This window comes from Tamandua tetradactyla, chromosome 12 (genome assembly GCF_023851605.1).
Source record: "Tamandua tetradactyla isolate mTamTet1 chromosome 12, mTamTet1.pri, whole genome shotgun sequence".
NCBI lineage: Eukaryota > Metazoa > Chordata > Mammalia > Pilosa > Myrmecophagidae > Tamandua > Tamandua tetradactyla.
Window position 1 is genome coordinate 5,235,640 of NC_135338.1, and position 22,482 is coordinate 5,258,121.

Below are 22,482 nucleotides of genomic sequence, written 5' to 3' on the forward strand. Positions count from 1 at the left end.
ATGGCCGCGCCGCCGGATCCGCAAGACGAGCTGCTGCCGCTGGCCGGCCCCGGGTCCCAGTGGTTTGGGGACCGGGGGGAGGGGGAGGACGAAGCGGTGACGCTGAAAGTGGCCCAGCCGGCTCCGGAGCCCGGGGAGCCCGGCCGGGGGTTGGGCGCCGGGGCCGGGGAAGCGGCGCCGCGGGCAGCGGGCTCCGGCCCCGCCCGGCCGCCGCCCGTTGCCGTGGAAACTGCATCCACAGGTAAGGCACCGGGGACCCGGGTCCGCCAGCCCGTTCCCCTTCTCCGCTGCTCTCTGCACCTCCCTCGAGGTCTCTGCCTTAAGCACCAGCCCCACCCCGCACCCCCGCTTCGCCCCGGTAAATATTAGCGGATGGTAGAAAACGGCAATTCTAATTTTTTCCAAAGGGTCAGAGGAAGACCGAAATAACATCGATCCTTTCATTTTAGTATCATGATTACTTAGGCTTTTACGATTGTCCTCACAGGCAAACCGTAGGATGCTGACTCCTGGCGCCCGGGTTACAAGTTTCTCTCCCCCATCCGGGGTCTGGGGGCGGTGGGGCCGGCTTGGAGGGTGTGACGACTCGGGGGATGGGGGGCGTGTTTGCGCGCAGCGTGCGCGCCGACGACAGGGGACGCTGACAACAAAGCGGCCGGCAGGCCCGCGCCCCGGACCCGCCCGAGTCGGGGCGGAGATGGGCTTTAACGCTCTCGCACCCCTTCTCTCCACGAATCCCCGCGCCCTTCTTTCTCCCAGTTCCCCTACCCCCACCGCCCCTGCGGACACAGACGTCCTAAGTGTGTGTGTGTCACATTCAGGAGGGGCCACGTTGCAAGCGGATTGGGAGTTGTGGCAGCCCCCGCCCTGAACCGATTTTCCTTTCCCAGCTGCTCGGCTGCCCCCGATCTTACAGAGAGCTTTGAGATTTGGGATTCCTAAGTGTAGGGGACCCGGCAGCCGTGATGGAGGGATTGGGTGCTGGTGAATGAACCAGGCACGGTTTACCAGCAGCCTGGACCCGCCCGGGCCTTTGCGAGTTGTCCTGGGTTTGGTCTCCCTTGGCCAATTCCCTGTTCCGAGCCGGAGCACCCGGGTGCGCAGCGCGAGCTCCGCGCCCTGACGCACCCGGGGGGACGCACGGGAGAGGCGCGCTTTGGCGTGGGACTGCGGGTCGGGCTAGCGCTATTGCATTTCCAGGCGGTGGGTTGGGGGCACAGTGTTGTGTTGTTGTTCTCTTAGAAAGCTCTGCTTTGGTGGGATGGGAGTTGTGTAGTTTTTGAAATGTAGCGCTGGAGGGCTTGGAGTGGTGGGTGCGCCCTGAAGAGGAGGGGAAGAGAGGCGGGACGGTTGGGAATGCCTTGGCAGCTGGTTTAGGGAAACCCCTTCTCAAGACACTGCCTCTTCTGAAGGGTTATGTGGTGTGCATTAGGCAATCTTAACGCTGCTCTTGGACAAAAGATCTGACAGGAAAAAGGAGGTTTGGGGGAAAAGATGTCAACATTTATTCTGAAAAGAAGAGAAAAAGTGGGGACCATAAACAGCAGAAAAAAAAAAAAAGAAGAAAGAAAATATGGAAGAAAGTAGGGAGAGGGGAAAAAAATTCTAAAGCAGAAAACACATTTGCTTTATGTGTTATTATATCTGAGGGGGTAAAAATTTAAGTCTAAGCATGATAGCCGAGCTTCTAATAGATCTTCTGCATCTGAATAAACAGAAACAAAACTCATTGTAATTGCAAAAGGAGATGGCAGAAGATAATAAGCTTAATGCAAAGAAAGGCAGTTTTTGTTCTTACCACTCTTTGCTGAGGGTTGCTCAAGCGGTTGTAACCATGGTAAATTATTTCTTTATGAGCATTACCTACTTCCCATGAGTGTCACCAAGGTTAAGTGCACTATGGAAAGGAAGTTATTTGCTCAGTGTTCTGTAACAGTCCTATCTGCTAAAAACCAGCTACTGTATATAAAATGCTTAGAACGATTCCTGTCACAGAGTAGGCATTTGCCATTTTAAAAATTGTTATGAAACCCACTCTGACAGTATTGTTACTATTATATTATTTAAGATTATCATTATTAAAATTATTTTGCTGTATTAAGGATTTGGTGTCCTAGGCAACCAAAACACCAGAGAAATCAAGCATGATGCTAAATTTGGGTGGAAGGAGAATGAAGAGTACACATTCTGCATATTTATATATAATTTTTTTAGTTTATTGCTGCTGCTTGAAGAAATTTCTCACATAGTTGTTGCTTGTTTAATGTTTCTTATAGGTGGACTGGGTGGGCAGCTGTAAGAGACCCAGATGCCAGAAATAAATAGCTAGATCTTGAAAAATCCAAATAAAATCTGGGCTGCTTACTCATCGGTTATTTCAGCAATTCTATTGTTATAAGTAAATTTAGCAGGTTGATCTTTAACTTTATTAGGGACAAAACTCCGCAGAAGCCTATCAAGCACACTGCCTTACTTAAAAAAAATTTTTTTTAAATGCGTGGTGCTCTTTAGGACTCAGATCAAATTAAGAAGTAACTTATACTTTGAGAATCATGCATTGTAAACAGTCTGTTTCTTTTGCAGAGGGAATATTAGAATGTTAGATACTGATTTTTAACAACAATTTCTGAAAAACACTGCCAATAATGCCTTCTGAACACAGATTTTGATAGTTTTATACATTGATGATAATTAAAATTGCCAAAAAATTTGCCAAAAATATTTCTCAGTAATTCTGGAATAAGTTTAAACCTCATTAAAGCAGTCTGTAAAACTATCAGTACTGTATTTTCAGGTGTTTTCATTGCTTTTGTCCTTTTGGTAGAAGGGGCATATTCTCACCAAAGAGGAACACTTTCTTCTCAAGCTACAATTTTTCATGTCTAAAATTTATAATGAGCATGTGAAATGATGTCTGTTGCCAAGGGAACATTTAATATACCATATATAGGCTATAATATGTTAGGATTGCTAATCATGAATAAGTGCCATCATACAGTAAGTGTCATAACTTTATACAAAAGATGCTAAGAGCAACTATTATGTTTTTCATGATCAGTTATTTTGTTCCTGAAAACTATTCAAAAGGAGCATACAATAACAAAAGGGTAGAAGAATGGTCCTTTAAAGAAAAAATTTAAAATAGAAGATCTGAACAAAATTAAATGGTAAGATGTCAACTCATCAGCTGCTTTGGAAATTAACTTATTGACTGCTTTGTGCATGGAAGGCAAAATACAGAACAGAATGGAGAATGATCTTGATAAATCAGTCCAATATGATTTGCTTCAGTGATCTGGACTTATAGACAATTTTACTTAAATTTCTTGAAAACTGCAAAAAAAGAAAAAAAAAGATTTTCCAGGTTTATTTTGCTTTGACCACAGTGCCTGTGAACTTATGTTTTGCACATATCTATATCTTTATCTATATCTAGTCTACATCTATTTATTTATCAATGTTTATCATCACCATCTCATTCTGTTTCTTTATAGAGATAAGTGTGATTCCAAAATGCTCGGATTTGTTCATTGTGATTTTTAAATACTAGAGTAAATTATTTCAGGGGTAACAAGGAATTTAAGGGAGCTTTGAAAAGGTATAAAATATGGAAAGAATAGTGAGAATAAGAATATTTGAAGAATGTTTAAAGAAATCAATATCTACATCAAGATGCTTCTCCCTTAATGTCATTGTAAAGAATATGGTAAAAAAAAAAAAAAAAAAAAAAAGAAAGACGAACAACCAAGCTTTGCATGTTTAAATAATATTTGAGGGCAAAAAGAAAACTGAGGAGGACGTGAACTGGAGAGGTTCATTGCTTATGGAAAATACGGTAGTGATAATATATGGGAAAAGAGAAAGAAGGGTGTCGTACTGCAAATTTAACCTGTATTATTTGAAATAGGTAATGCTTCTTAAATTAGACTTTCTATGAAAGTCTTTCAGAAAGAGAGACTGAAAGCCTAGGATCATTACTTTGATGAGGTCAGATCTTGAAATCTAGAGACTTTAAATCTCATGGTATGGAATGAGTTTGCTGAGCAGTTTTTAAGTTATTGCCAGTATGTCTTGAGAATAAAACTACTGCTAGAAAAGTTGAAATGGGTAAGTGATTTTCAAAAAGGAAAAAACGTTGGATTCTTAAAATTTACGAGCCAGTGTACTTGATATTGATAGAATTTAAGAAGGCATAATTGTGCTAAATATTTATAAACTGTAGAAAACGCTATGTTGATCACCAGACATTGCCAATGGTTCACTAAAATGAATCCCCAATATCATATAATGTTCTTTTTTTAGATTCTGAATCACCAACAGATATATAAAATTCGCTATGCCTAGGAACTCGAAACACTCAATTTACACAGTTAACGATATAAAAAGCATGGTTCTTTAATTTTTCAGATGACACAAAGTTTCAAAGGATGGTTGATTTGCTACAGGGAAACATTGTTATAAAAAAATCTTGATAAACTCTTTTTATCAAAATTATTTTTTTGCCCTAATTTAAAAAATTTGTTCTTGGGTTAGGTCGTACATTTACATGCTATAAAATTTAGAAGGTACGATTGGGTATACCGGGAAAAAGAAGTCTTCTTTCCACTCTGTCCGCAACCAACTGCTCCTCTCCAGAGGCAACCCACTGTTATCAGTTTCAGCAAGGTAACATTAATTTATTTATGGTTATATCATTATTTATTGAACCCCTGCCCTATACCAAGCATTGTTCTAAGCATTGAGGATACTGAGAATAGAAAAATGGATAGATAAAAATCTTTTTCTCATGAAGCTTATATTCTTTTTTTTTTAATGGAGGATGGGCAGAGGAGGGAGAGGGGACAGAACAAAAAATATAGAGTATGTGGTGGATGATAAGTACTATAGAGAAAGTTAGAACAGAATGATCGAAAGGCAGCAGGAGTTGGTGGTAGTGGAAAGGATAGTCAGCGAATGCCTCTTTGATAAGGTGGTTTCAAAGCAGAGACAGGGTGGGCCACGGTGGCTCAGTGGCAGAGTTCCCGCCTGCCATGCTGGAGACCCAGGTTCAATTCCCGGTGCCTGTCCATGCAAAAAAAAAAAAGCAGAGGCATGAAGAAAGGGAAGGGAGTCAGTCCTGCAGATGCCTTCGGGAAGGTCACTTTAGGTGGAGGGAACAGCTGTCCAAAGGCCTGGGTAAGATTGGGCCTAGCATGTATAAGGAGCAGCAGGAGGCTGGTGATGTGGAATGAGCAAGAGGAGAATGGTAGATGAGCTTCGAGAGGTTGGAGGGTGATGGATAGTCTTCCAAATGCGATGGGGGCTACTGTGAGCGGTTTTCAGTAGAGGAGGAGCACGTTTAGAGTCAAGTTAAATTTAATGGATCACTCTGGTCACTGTCTTGAGAATCTAACAAGGAAGATGAAGCAAGAATGACCAACCAGGAGTCTATTAAAATAATTCAGGCATGAGATGAGGGTGGCTTGGACCAGGCTGATATTATTTATGGAGGTGAAAAGTGGTTGGGTTCCAATATATTCTGAATGTAATACTAATAGTTTATCCTAATCCATTGAGTGTCAAGTGTGAGAGAAAGGAGTACAAAATAACACCATGTCCTTTGACCTGAGCAAATACAAGAATGGAGATGGTATTAACTGGGATCGGGAAGACTTTGAGAGGAGAAGATTTTAGAGAATGGAATGATCTACTATGTCAAATGCTACTCGTCGGTTGATTTAGATGAGAACTGAGACTTGGCCATTGGATTTGAAATGAGGAAGTCATTAGAAATTTGATGGGATTTTTTTTTTCATATGTGAAGTGTTAGAGAAATAAAAACAGACAAACCTTGGTTATGGAATGAATGGTTTTAAGAGAAAATGAGAGGGAAGAAAATAAGAGGCAGCATTTCAGACATAATACATTTGAGATGTTTTCCTATAAAGAAGACATCAAAAATGGGGAGATATCTCGATAGGGGATTGGGATCAAGAGAAGAGAAGATTTTATTGTTTTAAAGATACGGGATATTAAGGCATATTTGTAAAATGATGCAAATGATTCAGTAGGAAAGGGAAGATTAAAGGTTCTTGAGCGAAAAGGGAAATTCCTACAACTTGTTCCTTTGTAGCTGAGAGGAAATGGATCCAGTGTGCAAGTAGAGGGTTGATGTCGGATGTATGGACAGTTTGTGGATATGACTGGAGAAAAAACTGAGGAGGGGGCACAGGAGTAGAAAGTGGGTGGATGAGGGGCTGAGAACAGCTGGAAGTTATCTTCTGACTTGCTTCTGTTTAATCAATGAAATAGGAAGAAAGGCCATCAACAGAGTTGAAGGCAAGGGTGGAGTTGAAAGTTGGAGAAGAGGGGAGAGGTATACAATTTTTGTCTAGAAGTATGGGAGAATTAAAGGACTAGGAGAAATTGTAGGAATTCTGAGAATTCTAAAGACCACCTGGAGCTGGTAATCATGAGCTTAAAGTGAGACCAGTCATCATATATGTGTTGTTTTTTCCCCAATCATGTTCAGCTGCCTGTGTGTCAGTTTGGAGTAAGGGGACGGTTGGATTTAACAATGTTTATTTTTTTTCCTTTTCCTTTCTGATGATCATGACAGCAAGAGAAGGGCAATGGAGCAAGGCAGAGAGTATACTAATGGGTCATGGAATCCAATCTGATGCAGGAAGGACGACAACAAGGGGATGCAACAGTGAAAAGATGATAGGAACAGTGGATTATAAGTGCTTTTGGGTTTGAGGAACAGTTGGAGTAAGGGTACTAGGTGAGGGAGTCACAAGAGATATTGGAGAATGACAGTGAGCCAGGTCCTAATATCTTTAGGAAAGGACAGAATGACATGAGCCTCAAAGCAAGCGGTTTTAGAGAAGAAGGAAGAACAGTGACTTATAAAATTATAAATACAAAATCCTGACTGTTGGTTCAGCAAACTCTATTCTGTGCAGAATGTAGGAGATGCAATGTAAACATAGTCCATAGTGAGGAATGGGAGGTACAGGGGCTGTAGTTAACTGAATATGAGCTAGGGGTATGATGCAGTTACTAAAATATCTTATGTAATGGTAGGCAATATTAATGGAAGTCTTGGCTGCACATTATAAGAGGTAATAGTTCCCTTAGATTCTATTCTAGGTGGGCCAGATTTGGAGTCTTGTAGTAAACAGTGGGTGCTGTGCTTTGAGAGACATTGATACATTATAGGATGGTGAGAAAAAGATAGCTAGAATGGAATGGCTTCTGAAAAACATCTTTATACATCCCTAGAAGAGAACAGTAACCCTAACTTTATATTATCATTGTTACGTGGGCATATTTCTACCAAAAGTGAAAGCACACTAATGAAACCAGAAACGGTATCCATAACAAAAATCACAATTTACCTCAATCTGACTACCTAAAATGTACTCTCCACACAATTGCAGCCTTCTTTAAAATCTTTCCTAGTTCTTCATTGTGAAGTAAATCCCATAAAACAGTCACACTTCTTGAGACCTCCAAAATTATTTCTAATTTTGGCTTATTAACCTAAATGTGAAACACATTATCTGCAGGTATCTCTTATTATATTTCCTGACCTATCATTTTCATTTTTCTCTATTCTAATTCCCTAAGTATTTAACATATTGTAAAATGTTTTAGGAATTTCTTAAATAATTTTATAATACCAAAAGTATCATATGCTGCCCTCCTTAGTTCTCTGCCTCACTATCTTTATAGTTTTGGCAGATTATTTATGGTAAAACCATGTTTTCTGGGTTGCCTAATGATTACATCTTTAGCTGAAACAGTTTTTGCATTCTAATTTCTATTTCCAAGCCCCAAATGGATTTTCAATTCATATACTGCATGAGATATTTTGTAAAACTAGTTATAGACTAAATTCTTGCTTCCTGAATGTGGAGAATTTGTTGAATATCTCATATCCTCCAAAATACCTAGAATTTTGTTTTATGCACAGCAAATCTGTGTTTAAAAAATTATTAGACAACAAAAATGTGTGTGTATTCAGGTTATTGCTGATCTAGTTCATAGGCACTAGAATAAAAATAAAAATCAATGTCATATCTACCTTTGTAATGACTTTTTCCCATGACCCTGAAAAATCAGGGCTGCATAAAATGTGGCCTCACTGCTTCAAGATCACATGGAGTAATTCCAGGACTTGGATTTTCCAGAAGCTAGGGAAGTAAGCATGGCAGATGCACTGATTTATTGAGTAACTACTTTATGCTCAGTTTTTTGCTAGGAATTGTAGGGAATAGAGGAGCATGAGCTATGCCCCTTTCCCACTTCCTCCTGAGTTTACCATCTAGTTGAAAAGTCCTGACTAACTCACATGAAACAAGGTAAGCAACTCAGATCGGGGTGCAGCCCAGTTGTGGTACAGGTATAAGGGCTGGAGGGCTTTTGAGATTTTATGAGCTCCAGATTACCGGATCTTTTTTTTTTTTTTTCTCTTTTTTAAAACTTTATTTTGAAATAGTTTTAAACTGACAGGAAGCTTGCAAAAATAATACAAATCCCATACAGAGAACTGCAGTGTACCTCCACCCCAGAGGCCCAGATCCGCCAATTTCAATATTTTCCCACCTTGGCTCCTCCTTCCTCCCTTCCTTCATTCTTCCTTCTCTCCCCCTCCTCCTTCCCTCCTTTAAAAAAAACTCCCCCTTCCATCTCTCCCCCCTCCTGTGCCCCCTCCCCTCCCTCTTTTCCCCCATCCCCTCCTTTCCTTTTCTGCCTTCCATATTATAGCATGTACCCACACTTAACATTTATAGCTAAACAGTATTCCATCATATGGCATTCTAGTTTGCTAGCTGCTGGAATGCAACGCACCAGAGATGGATTGACTTTCAGTAAAAAGGGATTTATTTAGTTCAAATATAGTTCTTCAGAGGAAAGGCAGCTAACTTTCAACTGAGGTTCTTTCTTACGTGGGAAGGCACAGGGCGATCTCTGCTGGTCTTCTCTCCAGGCCTCTGGGTTCCAACAACTTTCCCCAGGGAGATTCCTTTCTCCATCTCCAAAGGCCTGGGCTGAGCTGCGAGTGCTGAGATGAGGTATGCTGAGCTGCTTGGGCTGTGCTACATTGAGTCTCTCATTTAAGCACCAGCCAATTAAATCAAACATTATTCATTGCAGCAGGCACGCCTCCTACCTGACTGCAGATGTAATCAGCAGCAGGTGAGGTTCACATACCATTGGTTCATGTCCACAGCAATAGAACTAGGCACCTTCACCTGGCCAAGTTGACACCTGAATCTAACTCCCACATATGGATATACCACATTTTTTTTATGCTTTCATCTATTGATGAATACTTGAGTTGCTTCTGTCTTTTACTATTATGAACTGTGATGAATAATGGTATACAAGTATCTGTCCAAGTATTTCCTTGGTTTCATTTCCTTTGGGTTGCTACCTAGAAGTGGCATTGCCAGGCCATATGCAGATTACCGGATCTTTTGAAGGAGGTGTGGTGTGACTTACACCTGCAGCACAGGTAGGATAGGAACAGATGGTAGTGAAGAGAAAGGGCATCTGCGGGAAAGAAGGGGCATGAGTGAGTGATTGCTTGGAGGTGAGCAGTAATGAGGCTGGCTTCATCTCTCTAGCCAAGTGGGGGAAGGCAGATTCTAGGGGGTCTTGAAAGACCCCCAGAGAATGCTAGACTCCTCTTATATATGTTCTACATAGAAGAATAATGTTATAATAGGATGGTAAAGCAGATTATTCTGACAGCTGCATGAAAGATGAGCTCAAAGGGGATGATCTTGAAATCGGAGAGTTTTGCTAAAAGAAGCTTGACCCAATAAGTTCAGCTCCAGTGGTATAAAAAAGTAACCCTGGGAATAAAGAGGAAGGTTCAGATATGAGCAGCTTCCCAGGGGCACTCAATAAGCCTTGTGACTGACAGGGAGATAAGAAGAAGAATCAGTCAGAGATGATTCCAAAGTTTTGTGCCCATGGCTGGGTGAATATAGGTGTTCCATAGCAAAGAAATAGGACACCTCAGCAAATCAATAGAAGATATAAAGAGCCAAACAGAAACTTTAGATCTGAAAAATACAATAACCAAAATAATAAAAACTCTATTGATGGTCTTAGCAGCAGATGGAGAGGACCGAGGAAAGAAACAGTGAATTGGAAGATCGAACAAATGACTGAAAAGAAAAAGGGATAAGTAATAAAATCCTTGTACGCTGCAGCACGGGAATGTTTATAGGACTTGTTACCTTTCTCCAATGCTCATCTCAACAGAGTTCAGTGAAGACAGATTGAAAAGTGTGTTGCTTCATGTTTGTTAAATGCATAAAATCTATGCTGTGTTGTCCCAGATACAAACCTCAGGGGAAATAACCAAATAGTACTGCTTTAAGTCTTGGAGATATTTTCCATTTTTATGATGCCCACTAATTTTTTTGACCCTTTGTTCCTAGATAACTAAATATATGAACAAATAAGCTAATTATTTATTTAACAAGTGCTTATATAGAACATACAATGCGTTCAGACCTCTTTACATTTAGTCCCCATAACCACCTAGTGAAATGGTTGTTCCTCACGACTGCTCACGCATCTACAGATGATGAAACTATGTGAAAACCCACCTGAGCTAGTGAGAGATAGAGAGGCTTGGAGGCAGTAGCTAAGTCTTGGGTTGATAGAACTTGAGACTCCACAAGAAACTGTGCAGAAAAAAAATAATTACTTGCAAAAAGTAGGAAAGCAGCAGGAATAATTGTGAAATCTTTCAATAGGATCCCCAAACTAACTGCATGAACAGAAAGAGAGGATCATGGATGGTGAAACTGCAGCACATTTGGAGGAAAAACAACAACATAGGGTGTCAGTTAACCATCAGTTCAACGTAAGTCAGTGGCTGTCCCCAAGATGATGCAGTATTAGGCTGTGTTATCTCAAGGTATCGAGAACAAGACGAAGTTGGTCTTGGCTCCGAGCAGGGCTGGGCAGAGTTTGAGGTGCATGGAGAACGCCAAGGTGGAGATGAAAGTAGGAAATTTGACTTTGGTTGAAAGACCTGAGCATTTAAAGCCTGCCCAAGAGAAGATGGGATGGCTTATGATAGCTTTCTAAAAATACATAAAGGGCTGTCAAATGGTATAGAGACTGGACATGTTCTATGTGAGTCTGGAGGGTGGTGCTGAGACCAATCAAAAGAGTTTCTTTTCGATGAAAGCTTATAATCAGAGTTAGGCTGGCCATTTGTATAACAGAAGTGATGTCATAAAAAGGATATACTATATTAGTAATTTTTTTTATCTTTCCAGGGTCACAGACTCCATTTAAGAATCTCATGAAAGCTTTGACGTCTCTGCCCAGTAAAATGCACAATGCCATTTTGCACACAGATTCTGGGATTGCTCAGAGAATTTGTATGTGTAGCAGGATTAAATAACTCTCTAATTCTTAAAAATCAATAAATGTAGATATTCTCATCTAGATCCCTGTTTAGATAGGGGCAATAGATTCATGTTTCAATAAAATTTTGCTGAATCATTCACTTACTATTCAACAAATATATACTGAACACTTACCAAAAACACACATACACACATGCAGGTTATATAGTTGAGTAGACAGCACCTAAGCACATCAGAATATAAAAATAAATGCAGTAAAATAGCATTATTATTCAAGTCAATTCAGACTATAAGGAAGAGCAGTCTTAATTAAGAAAAAGTCTAAATGCTGTTTTAATTTCTTGAATATCTTGTAACCTGAATTTGTGACTCTCAAAGAATTACTGAGTTATGCTCTTTCCAAAGTAGCTATGGCGAAGTGGGTGAAAGGGTGTGGACTTGAAGACACCATAACTGGATTCCAGTCCCAGCTTTTCCAATGACCAGTGACTAGTCTCAACCTCTGTGAGAAAGGCTAACTAATGGGGAGAAGCAATACTTGGTCTATATGACTCTTCAGTGATTTTCATAGATCTTTTTGCAGTTTTGTGTATGTATTCAGCCCTAAAGTTTTTGTAAACAGTTGCTATTTTAGGTAGATGAGCCAACTTCCCTGTTATTATCAGGTGATGCTTGGGGTAGGGGGAGGGAAAGATGTTAATGCTCCCTCTAATAAGCTCTATATAACCATCTAAATTTGCCCTAAATTAAAATGTATATATTTTTCAATATGGACAATTGATTTTTCTTAATTTTATGTACACTGTGCATAAAATATATATTTTTAATTCTGTACTACTTGTATTTATCTAAAATAAAAACAAGCTGCTTCCTGTGCAAATGCAGCTTCAAAATGAATCACCTGGACTCTCCTCCAACCAGACTGTGGCCCGTAGGCACCATCATGATGTTGAAGTCGACACTATTTACAGTACTAATTTATTTAGAAAACATTTTATTCTAGATAAAACAAGAGAAAATTGCAGCCCAGCATTTTTAAAACATGTTTTTATTGACAAAACAACATACAAACACAAACATTCATAACATAAAAATCTTCCATATATTTGTATATTCATCACCATGATAGTTTTTTAGAACATTTGCATCGCTCCAGAAGAAGAAATAAAAAGAAAAACTCATGCATATCATACCCTTTACCCCTCCCTCTCATTGACCACTAGTATTTCCATCTATCCTATATATTTTAAACTTTGTTCCTCCTATTATTTGTTTATTTTTTATCCGTATTTTTTACTCATCTATTCATACCCTAGATAAAGGGAACATCAGACCCAAGGTTTTCACAGTCACACAGTCACATTGTAAAAGCTATATCTTCATACATCATCTTCAAGAAACAACGCTACTGAAGCACAGCTCTACATTTTCAGGTACTTCTCTTTAGCTACTCAAATACACCCTAAACAGAAAAGGGATATCTATATAATGCATAGGAAAAACCTCCAGGATAACCTCTCTACTCTATTTGAGTCTCAGCCCCTGACACTTTATTTTTTTCTCATTTTTCTCTTTCCCCTTTTGGTCAAGAACGTCCTCTCAATCCCTTGAAGCTCATCCACAGATTTCTGTCCCATGTTGCCAGAGAGATTTATACCCCTGGGAATCATGTCCCCCATGAAAGGCAGTGGGTTCCCTTGCCGTGTTGGCTTAGAGAGAGAGGCCATAACTGAGCAACAAAAGAGGTTCTCTTGGGGTGACTCTTAAGTAGGCTTAGCCTATCCTTTGCGGGAATAAGTTTCAAAAGGGCAACCCCCAAGATTGAGGGCTTGGCCTATTGATTGGTTGTCCCTACTCCTTGCGAGAGTATCAGAAATTCTCCAAATGGGAAAGTTGAATCTTTCCCCCTTTCTCCCCATTCTCCTAAGGCGACCCTGCAAATACTTCTTCATTCATTGTCCACCTCACTCTGGGATTTATCAGGGCATCACACTAACCTGGACAAACCAACAAAATCCCATGCCCTAGTCAAGATTCCCTGTACTTATGGTGTTCAGCTAAACTGACCACACAAGTTAAATTAGCAACCCAGCATTTTGAATCACCAAAACTGAACGTGTCAGAATTTATTTTTTAATTAAGTCCATGGCATTACTGGTGTTACTATTTTGTTTTTACCAAAAGTTTGAGAAAGAACAAATAATATGTTTCCTAGAAATTGTACCATTTGTGTAACTTTTCCTTCTTTCTTTCTCTTTCCCTCCCTCCATTCCTGCCTTCCTCCCTTCCTTTCATGTGTGGTGATCTCATCTGTGCTCAGTACTTATTTAACCATGTTAGCAACTCTCTGGAACACTCCTAAGAGGAATTTTTATCAATCTGTTAAAAAAACAATTCTGCCACTCTGCCAGTCAGGACACATCAAGGCCACTCTTTAACTGTGTTAGTTAACATGTGATGATTCTATTTCCACTGTGTTCTTTTGTCAAAAATGTCTTTGATTATTGGATGTTATAATCCATTATATAATCACATTATTATGAAACTTGTGAAGCATTATTTTCAGTTCACTAAAGGGAAAGTTGGTATATAACTCTCTCTCGTGAGAGCCTGAAGTTTCTTTTTTTTTACTGTAGAGAGTCAGACGACTGTGAGGGTATTAGTCAGCATTCTCCAGAGAAACAGAACCAACAGGATGGATGTGTGTGTCTGTGTGTGTGTGTGTGTGTGTGTGTCTGTGAAAATATTAAGATGTATTACAGGTTTTGGCTCACACGACTGAGGGATTGGCAAGTCTGAATTCCGTAGGGCAGGGTGCAAGTTGGAAACTCCAGGAAAGGTTTCAAAGAATTCTCCAGGAGAACCTAGCTGGCTAAGTAGAGATAGGAATATTTCTGATTGCTGAAATTATGAAATTGTCAGTTCTTCTAGGGCCTTCAACTGATGGGATGAGGCTTCTCTCATTGCTGAGGCAATTCTTTTGTTGATTGTTAAGATGTAATCAGCCATCGATGCAATCAACTGACTAATGATTTAATTTCATTCAGAAATACCTCTCAGTAATAATCAGGCCAGTGCTTGCTTAATCAAAGAACTAGGCATGGTAACCTGGTCAAGTTGACACGTGAGCATAACATCACAGTAAATAAAATGGAACTTAATTTAGTTGGTAATTAGAAAATGGAACGAAAATGCTTATCACCATAATCTTGAGTTATGCTTGTAAAAACAGTAAGAAAGGAAATGTTTGCAAAAGAAAATTTTACCTAAGAGCTCATTCTCTTTGCACAACTCTTAGTGCGTACGTCATAGAGTAGTTGTGAGGTCCATTGAGCTAATATTTGTGAAGTGATTTGAAGAGTGCTTGACATATAGAAGTTATAAATGTTAGCTATCCTTATTATTGTTATTAATTCCCTGTCAATCTTTGTTCATTTGCATAATAAGCTGTAGCCTTCTTAAAGTGCTCTAGGATGAATGAAACACTGATGTTTATCCAGCGATCCTCATTTTATAAATTTGGATTCTGAACAATGTCAAGGCATCACCTCCAACTCCACGTCTCATGCTCTCTCTGTCATATCCGCTGATGCTCTGCCTTTGAAATGTTACAGAATAAATAAGACTATTTTACAAGACCACAAGGCCAGGATGTGGAATTCCACTTCAATTTGCAGTAAGGGAAAGGAGTAATAGAAGAAGTGTCAGCTGGAGAGACAGGGGAGGAGAAGCACAAGGAGGAGAGCTGCAGTTGGAGAGAAAACTGGGGGCCTTGGGGTGGGGAGAGATGAGGTTGGAGTGACAGCACTAGACCCCTGGGATGGACACGAGTAGATAAAAGGGGAGGGAGGTGGAGAAATACATGGAAAACGAAGCAGAAGTTGGGGTTCTTTGCTTTACTTCCCTCTGAAATGATAATTCACACCGTCACAGCTGCTAAGATCCTTCAACCTGAAGAGACTTCCTTAAAGGAGGTGACCCCAGTGCACCCTTGGGCTCAGGGGCAGGAGGTGTTCTGTTCAGAGCTGGTCAGAGCTCTCTCACCCCACAGGCTGAATGAAACCAAGCTGTTGGCTGAGTCAGGCCTGTGGGCTGAAATGTTTCTTTCCCTGTTCTGGGGATTTTCCAAAAGACTCACACAAATTTTATCTAAATGAAGGAAGAATTTAGCTCAGGGTTTTCCCTCATATAGGAGAGATTATTTATAAACTCCATTCTGCATAACTAGCACTGAGATTTCCAAATGCTGTGGCTTGGATAGCAATATTGGGGAGTTCATTGGTTTTTCCTTTATCTTGTTCAAATATACAAGCATTCTTATATGTTGATTGGGGAAGAGAAGTAGTTAAGAAAAAGAGAGGGGGAATAGATAACATTAAAGGAAGTTAATATTTATTAAGCATCTAATGCTGGGTAGGCAGGCACTGTGATAAATATTTTAGATACCTTCTTAGATTAGCTTTATGATCCGATGGCCACAATTAAATATGTAGTAGAGGACTGAACTATCATTTGATTAATTTGAGTAGTGGAGACAATTGATTTACATAATTTCCTTTATTTGCTTCCAGGCCAGGCCATAGACAATGAAAAAGATGTTTTCCAGGAAAGGCCCACTAGATTCACCAAGAATGAGGACCAGAGTTCGAATCTTAGCTGGCATGTGTGCATTTTCTGGAATGTTATTTTAATCTTTTTTTTTTTTTTATCCTGGAGGCCTACTGAAACAGCTAAGGATTTGGAGTTCTTATCTTTCCATCAATTATGATTTACATGCATGTACTTGCTCTTATTGTTTCGAGTGGATTAAGATACATTTCTCCTTGTCTAGACTGAAAGTCCCTTGACCTCAAGGTATGTCTCTAAAATCCCTAGCAGTGTGTCAGATATAGAAGTATCAAAGTTTCGTCATTTGAAGGTTAATTTTTTTCTTTGACTACATATAGAATGGTCCTAAAACCATATTGGGATCATAGCACAATCTCATAAACTTTCAAAGTTCACAGAATCGATGACTAAAGACTTTTGAAGATGGATTTGGCTCTTTTATCTGTCTTTACTATAAATCATTAATCAGATGCATGACACAATATCCAATCATCAGTCATGAAAATTCATACTGTTTATGTGACTTGTAAGAATAATCATTAAAATTTTTATACAACTCATATCACTTTGAATTTCCAACAAAATTCTTGAGTGCTCACTCAAAAAATAAAAACAATTTTTATCAGTTATGATTAGAATATCTGATGATAAATGAATTATCTTAACATTTTTGAAATTAATTGTACAGATGTCCTCAATAAGATGTTCAATTATCGTGAGAAATTCATAAAGAAGATGAAATAGTTTACACTGAGATTAGTTTGACACAGTTGTCATTAACAGCTACTCCTAAGCATCTGTGGGCTTTCCTGACAGCTCTGTCCTCAAGAAGGGGATGTTGCATTGACATGGGGTCCACTGCAAATTTCATACTCATTTTCTATTAGTGATAGGAATAATCATATGGAATTAATCTTTCATTAGTTTGTAGAGAGCAAGACATTATGGTCTTTTAAATTCAATTCTAGTTCTTTCAAATCTAAGCAGTCACTTAAGATGAAAGAAGCTCCAATCGAGTGGGGTTGATAAAAGCAGGTTTGGTCTTGGTGAAAAAAATATATTAGGTTCCGCAGCAAACATGGCCTGGCTAAAACTCCTCACATGAGATTCGTCAACAAAATTAGGCTCGGGACTCACTTCCTGACTGCTGGGCTGGATAATGTGTGCCAACTTCCTCCATCTATGCCTGACCTTGCCTATTTGTGTTGCTACCTCTTCATGTGATAGGAAGAGTTTGCAGGGGTTAAAGCTATTCAAAAAGGAATGTAATAGGAAGTAGGGTGTTTTCTGTCACTGGAAGGGTTCGAGCACACAGTGTGCCATCACTTATCATAAATGTTTAGATGATAATTTGCCTGTGATGTTGCACTAGATGCCTTCAAATATTCTTTATATCCCTTTCTGTTTCAGGATTCCACAATTTTTTGATAAAAGCATGCGATGTTGTTTATTAAGCCCTGTGAATGGACTTTGAACTAGTAGCACTTACACATTTTTATTATTGGGGTTTTACATCCTTGCTTAAAACTTGTGTGAGTCCGTAATAATCATAAGACAATGGGAGCATGCGAAACACCAGCAATTGAACTTAACAGATTTTAATACTTAAAACATTTTCCATTTATTATTTTTTTATGGCCTGCCCAGATAAAATGTCTTTGGGAAGTAGAATGGAAGCATCATTTTGTCATTGCACACTTTTAAATACTGTTGGTGCTACAAAAATATTTTCTACTGTGGTGTTCATGGGGAGCAGTAATAAAGGGTGGGAGACTAACTATTCATTACTCTACATTTACATGCCCAGTATTATGCTAAATGCTGTGGATATAAAGATTTTAAAAAAGTCTCTCCTCAAGAATCTTACAGTCTAATGGGAGAGATAAATAAAGCAGCAGCTGTATTTTGATGTGAAGAAATATGAGAGTAGTGAGTACACAGTGCTATGCCACGCATTTAAACAGAAGTGAAGGTCAGAAAAAGCTTTTTACTGGAAGTGGCTCTGGAGCTGAGTTTTAAAGGATGAGAAGTTATCCAGATAAGGCATATGGAAGATTATTCAGACAGAGAGAGCAGCACTGCTTAAAGCCACATTTCTTCTTTCTTGCATTTTCAAGAAGGAATCCTATTTTTTTTCCTCTCAGACTCTAGGTTTCCAGATAGTGATGATGGGGTACAGAGCTCTTTATTTGCATTTGTCTTTAAGTCTCCAGATTTTTCCTGGTAAATAAACTAGCTCAGTCCCCAGAAAATGGCTGCCTCTATGTCATTGCACGTGGCTTTCAGAATTGGGCAGATTCTGCATCTCGAACAGGCATGCAGGCACCTGGCCAAGGACCAAGGGCACTCAAAGCCAGGCTAGACGAAGTCAGTTTTGTTCAGTACTAAGCCTTTTAGGACACTTTTAATGCAAATAAATGGATGCATTATGGAGTAAATTCACATGCCGTTTTAAAAACTGTTTTAAGTAAGTGTCCTCCATGCTGACCCTGAGGTGCTCATCCTGTTATGCTTACTTACTTGAAAACATTTGAGAAATATTGGCTTGATAGGTGCCCTGTGGCAAGTACTGAGAACCTCATGAACAAGGTGTCGGTGTTTGTGTGTGTGTGTGTGTGTGTGTGTGTGTGTGTGTATACATGCATATGCCAACTCTGATTGCTGGCTTGTGGCAGCCTAGATGTGAGTGCCGAAGTGAGAAGAAGGCTGGAAAGAAGGGTGGGATTGGTGAAGTGATGTCCGCCATGGCTGAAAGGCGAGAAGGAGGAGAAGCAGCAATTGGGCCAGAGTTTATCATCTCAGACACCCCGTTTCTCCTTTCTTACAAAAACAGCAGCTAATCCATAGCTGGGAAAGGGTAGCAGAGACGTTACACCCCTGGCCTTGGTTCTCTTCTTTCGTCGTCCTCATTCCACAACATCGCTGACCTCTTGTTTACAAACCTGGGTGACGTGCCCTAACGACCGTCTCTTGTCTGGTTGCTTGCAGGCACCAGGGCTGTTATTTCAGAGATCTCTTTTCTGCAATTGTTCCAAGTTCAGATTTTAAAAATGGAGCCTTTGTGAAATGTATGTTGACAGTGACAGCTAGTGTTGTCCCTAATCTAGTATAGTTATAGGTAGTATGATGCTGGAATTTAGGAGATTTTTTTCTTTTGCCTGTAGCATATCCTGAACAGAATTCCATGACAGCTGCCTGAAATGCTTTCTTTGCCTATGTTAAAATGTGATTTGGCAGGTGGTTCCGTGGTAGAACGCTCGCCTTCCATGCCAGAGACCTCGGTTCAATTCCCAGACTATGCACCTAAGAAAATACATGTATATGATTTGGGGGTGGGACAGGTGTTAGTAATGATGATGTTGGAGGCAGGTTTGAAGGGACTGACTTACTGAGAATTTTGGCAGTAAGAGGAAAAACTTCCAGATTAAATCCTACCTGAAGAATCTCCTTCCTGAATGCAAAGTCATTTACTTTGTGCTCACTTCAAGTCTTGGATGCAATAACTGAGTTCTATTTTTGTTGTTGCTTTTGTCCTTTTCAAGCCTACTTATATGAGGACTATATTTAAACACAGGTAATTAATATACAATGTGGCAAATTATATAATAAGGACATTTGAAAAGTAATATGGAAGGGTGGTGAGTGAAGCCCAGCTTCACCTGGGGCATCAAAGGAGGTGACATGTAGTTGGCCTTAAAGGATGACATCCATTGGGTAATGACAAGGAGCTCTGTAGAGAGACTAGAACCTTGTGGGAAAAGGGATGATGAGAAGGAAACCATGGATAGAGACTGGATCGTGAAAAATTTAAAGCTGTTGGTGGCCATACTAAGAACCTTAGATTTTATTCTCGCTGTCAGGAAGCGTCATTTGAAGGTTTCTTTTTTTTCAGTAAGATAGGCACACTGTTAGATTTGTATTAAGATAAAGCAGTCTTAATCTGAGATGATGGAATGGTAGCTTATGACAAACTCTGAGATCTGTCCTGTAGTTACTTATTGAAGAGTGCTTTGAAAATTATTGCTTTTTTTTCTTTCTTGGCTTCGTATATATGTTATATTATACAATTAAAAAAAACGAGTCGTCTTGCAATATGGGAGGTTCTACTGGGGGTTAGTTGAGAGGCTTCCACAGCAGTCTAAGTGAGACGTGGTGAGGCTTAGGCTGCGGCAATGGAGAGCAAGAGGGGTTCACATGCAGAGATTTTTATGAAGTACAGTGCATGGAACTTGGAGATGAGACAGATTTAAGAATGATTTTAGTTTCTGGCTCAGGCTTGTGGGTGGATGGTGATGCTAAGTGAGATGTGGGTACAGGAAGAGAGAGATAAACATGAAACCACTTTGAAAGATAATAGCGCTCCATTGCAAATGTAATGTATTAATATTAAAATCATAATGCACTGAACTTGCCTTTAAGGTAATGGTCATCAGCAATATTGATTATGCAGACAAAGAGAAACCATTAGGAAACACAAAGGTAGGGCTTTTATAAACACAGTATGAAAGATGAACCTTTCGAATTTTTAAATTAATGTTGTGATGCTACAATGTCAAATTCACTTAAAAGGAAATTAGGTTCTACTTAAGTAACTTTAAAATATTTATTAGCACTTACTGATATGGGACAACATTGACCTGTTTGAATATCAGTTGATTGCATAATCACATTCTTATGATCTCATTATTTATCATCTGTAAATATTACTTGAAACTTTAACATCTTAGAGGACAAAATAGTTGAATAAGTGCTAATGAGATATATCAGAATGATCCCCAATTAAATATTAACCCATTTGATAATTGCTAAGTAAAACAATAGGAGATTCACTTTTTTAGGCAAAAGAAAGTAAGATGATTTCTTCAGAACCTCTTTTTGGTTCCCTTTGTTGGCTCACATGAAATTGATTGCATTATCAGAGAAATCCTTTAAAGGTTTTAAGGTGGCAGAGTTGATAAGGCTTGGTAAGAAAGTAATACATTGCATAACTTGGTGTAAGTCCTTCAAACGCTTCTCGGGCTGCATCAGGAACTAAGGAAAAATTAGCCTCTCCTGACAGGTGCTTAAGTGAGACCAGCATTTGACAGCATAGGATCTGGAGTAGTTTTGCCTGAATTTTAATCCTGGACCACCATTTTTTAACTGTGCAACCCTGGACAAGTTGATTGAGTTCTTGGATTCTCAGTTTCTTCATCTGTAAATCAGTAGACTCTGCTTATGGGGTTGTTGCAATGATTAAATTAGTTATTAGATGTAAAAGGCACTTAGACCTGAGCCTGGAAAACCACAGCATTCAAGCAAGGCTAATTATGGTGATTTCTTAGGTGAGCTGTTATCCTGACCCCTTTGTATTTCCACCTGAGCTGACCAGGGAACGTGACTGAACCATGGCTATAGAATATTTTAAGACCTTGCCACAGTGCTTTATGAGATCACCTAGAACTGAAATATAAAATATGTCCATGATTAGCAAAGCTTCTGGGGTTCTACTTTTGGCGTAATGTGCTTCCTTGATTTTGATTATGGAAATATGAAGTGTGAAAGATTCTTGTCGCTTTAATATGGTGACTTATAACTCTTTATCTGCAGTATCCAAAAAGGTGGTGAATTAAAGTATCACATACTGGAAGGATGGCTCAAATTCTTTCATAGCACGACAGAATCTGGGTGTGAGATGGACCTTTTCTTTTTCATTAGCTGAACCGCTCCCACGTCCAACCCCCTCACAGCTCAGTGGAAGAAGCTGATTGTTCTGGTTGTAAAATGGAAGCAATTGCTTTCCCATTCAGCGTTTGCAGACTGAAACAGCATCGTTCTGTCTCCAGGAAAATGGGCTTTGACCTTCATTCATTTCCCAATCATTTCTTTTTTTTTTACATGGGCAGGCACCGGGAATCAAACCTGGGTCCTCACACATGGCAGGCAAGCATTCTTATCTGCTGAGCCACCGTGGCCTGCCTTCCCAATCATTTCTGATTGACAAGTTGAGGCAAGGAAAGATACTATCAGATACTCTATATTCGGAAATTTGAGGTAGCAACTCCCCTGTGAAGATCCAGTTCATTTTGCCTTTGTGTTGGGAGGCATAACGTACCCTGCAGGTTGTGTCTGATTCTCCGGTGCCTAGAAAAGTGCTTGGTGTATAAGGGCGTTCAAAACATGTTTATTGAAAGAAGGAATCAACAAATGAGTGAATGAATGACTGGCTGGTGTTCTTTGTAGAGTATTGAGGAGCCTGCAGGGAGGCGATTAAAAGCAGACAATTTAAAGAAGTTGTAAAATCTCCAAGTACTCCATACAGTTCTTCCATATTTAGAAAGTGTCATGGTGTCACATGCTTCTTTGTTGCACCTTGCTCACTTTATGTAGTTTCCCAATTTCAAAACCCTTTTTTCCCCCTACATAATAACCATACAACTTTCTTTTTATTTTCATATGAATAACAAAGCAGCTATTGCAATCTGGATTTTGTCTCACTTCAGTCTCCAAA

At 39.6% G+C, this 22,482-nt stretch overlaps 1 protein-coding gene and 1 long non-coding RNA gene across 2 annotated transcripts in view; both read left to right on the forward strand.

The window, feature by feature from the left end:
- RTN1 (reticulon 1) overlaps positions 1-22,482 on the forward strand; it is a 268,450-nt gene continuing 245,968 nt past the window's right edge. Inside the window, 1 exon segment of the mRNA XM_077122477.1 lies at positions 1-241. Within this exon segment, the coding sequence (XP_076978592.1) occupies positions 1-241 (241 nt within the window).
- LOC143651194 (uncharacterized) lies at positions 4,542-11,902 on the forward strand. Its single transcript, XR_013159902.1, has 3 exons — positions 4,542-4,665; positions 10,761-10,870; positions 11,292-11,902. It is a non-coding gene; the product is annotated as an uncharacterized LOC143651194 (long non-coding RNA).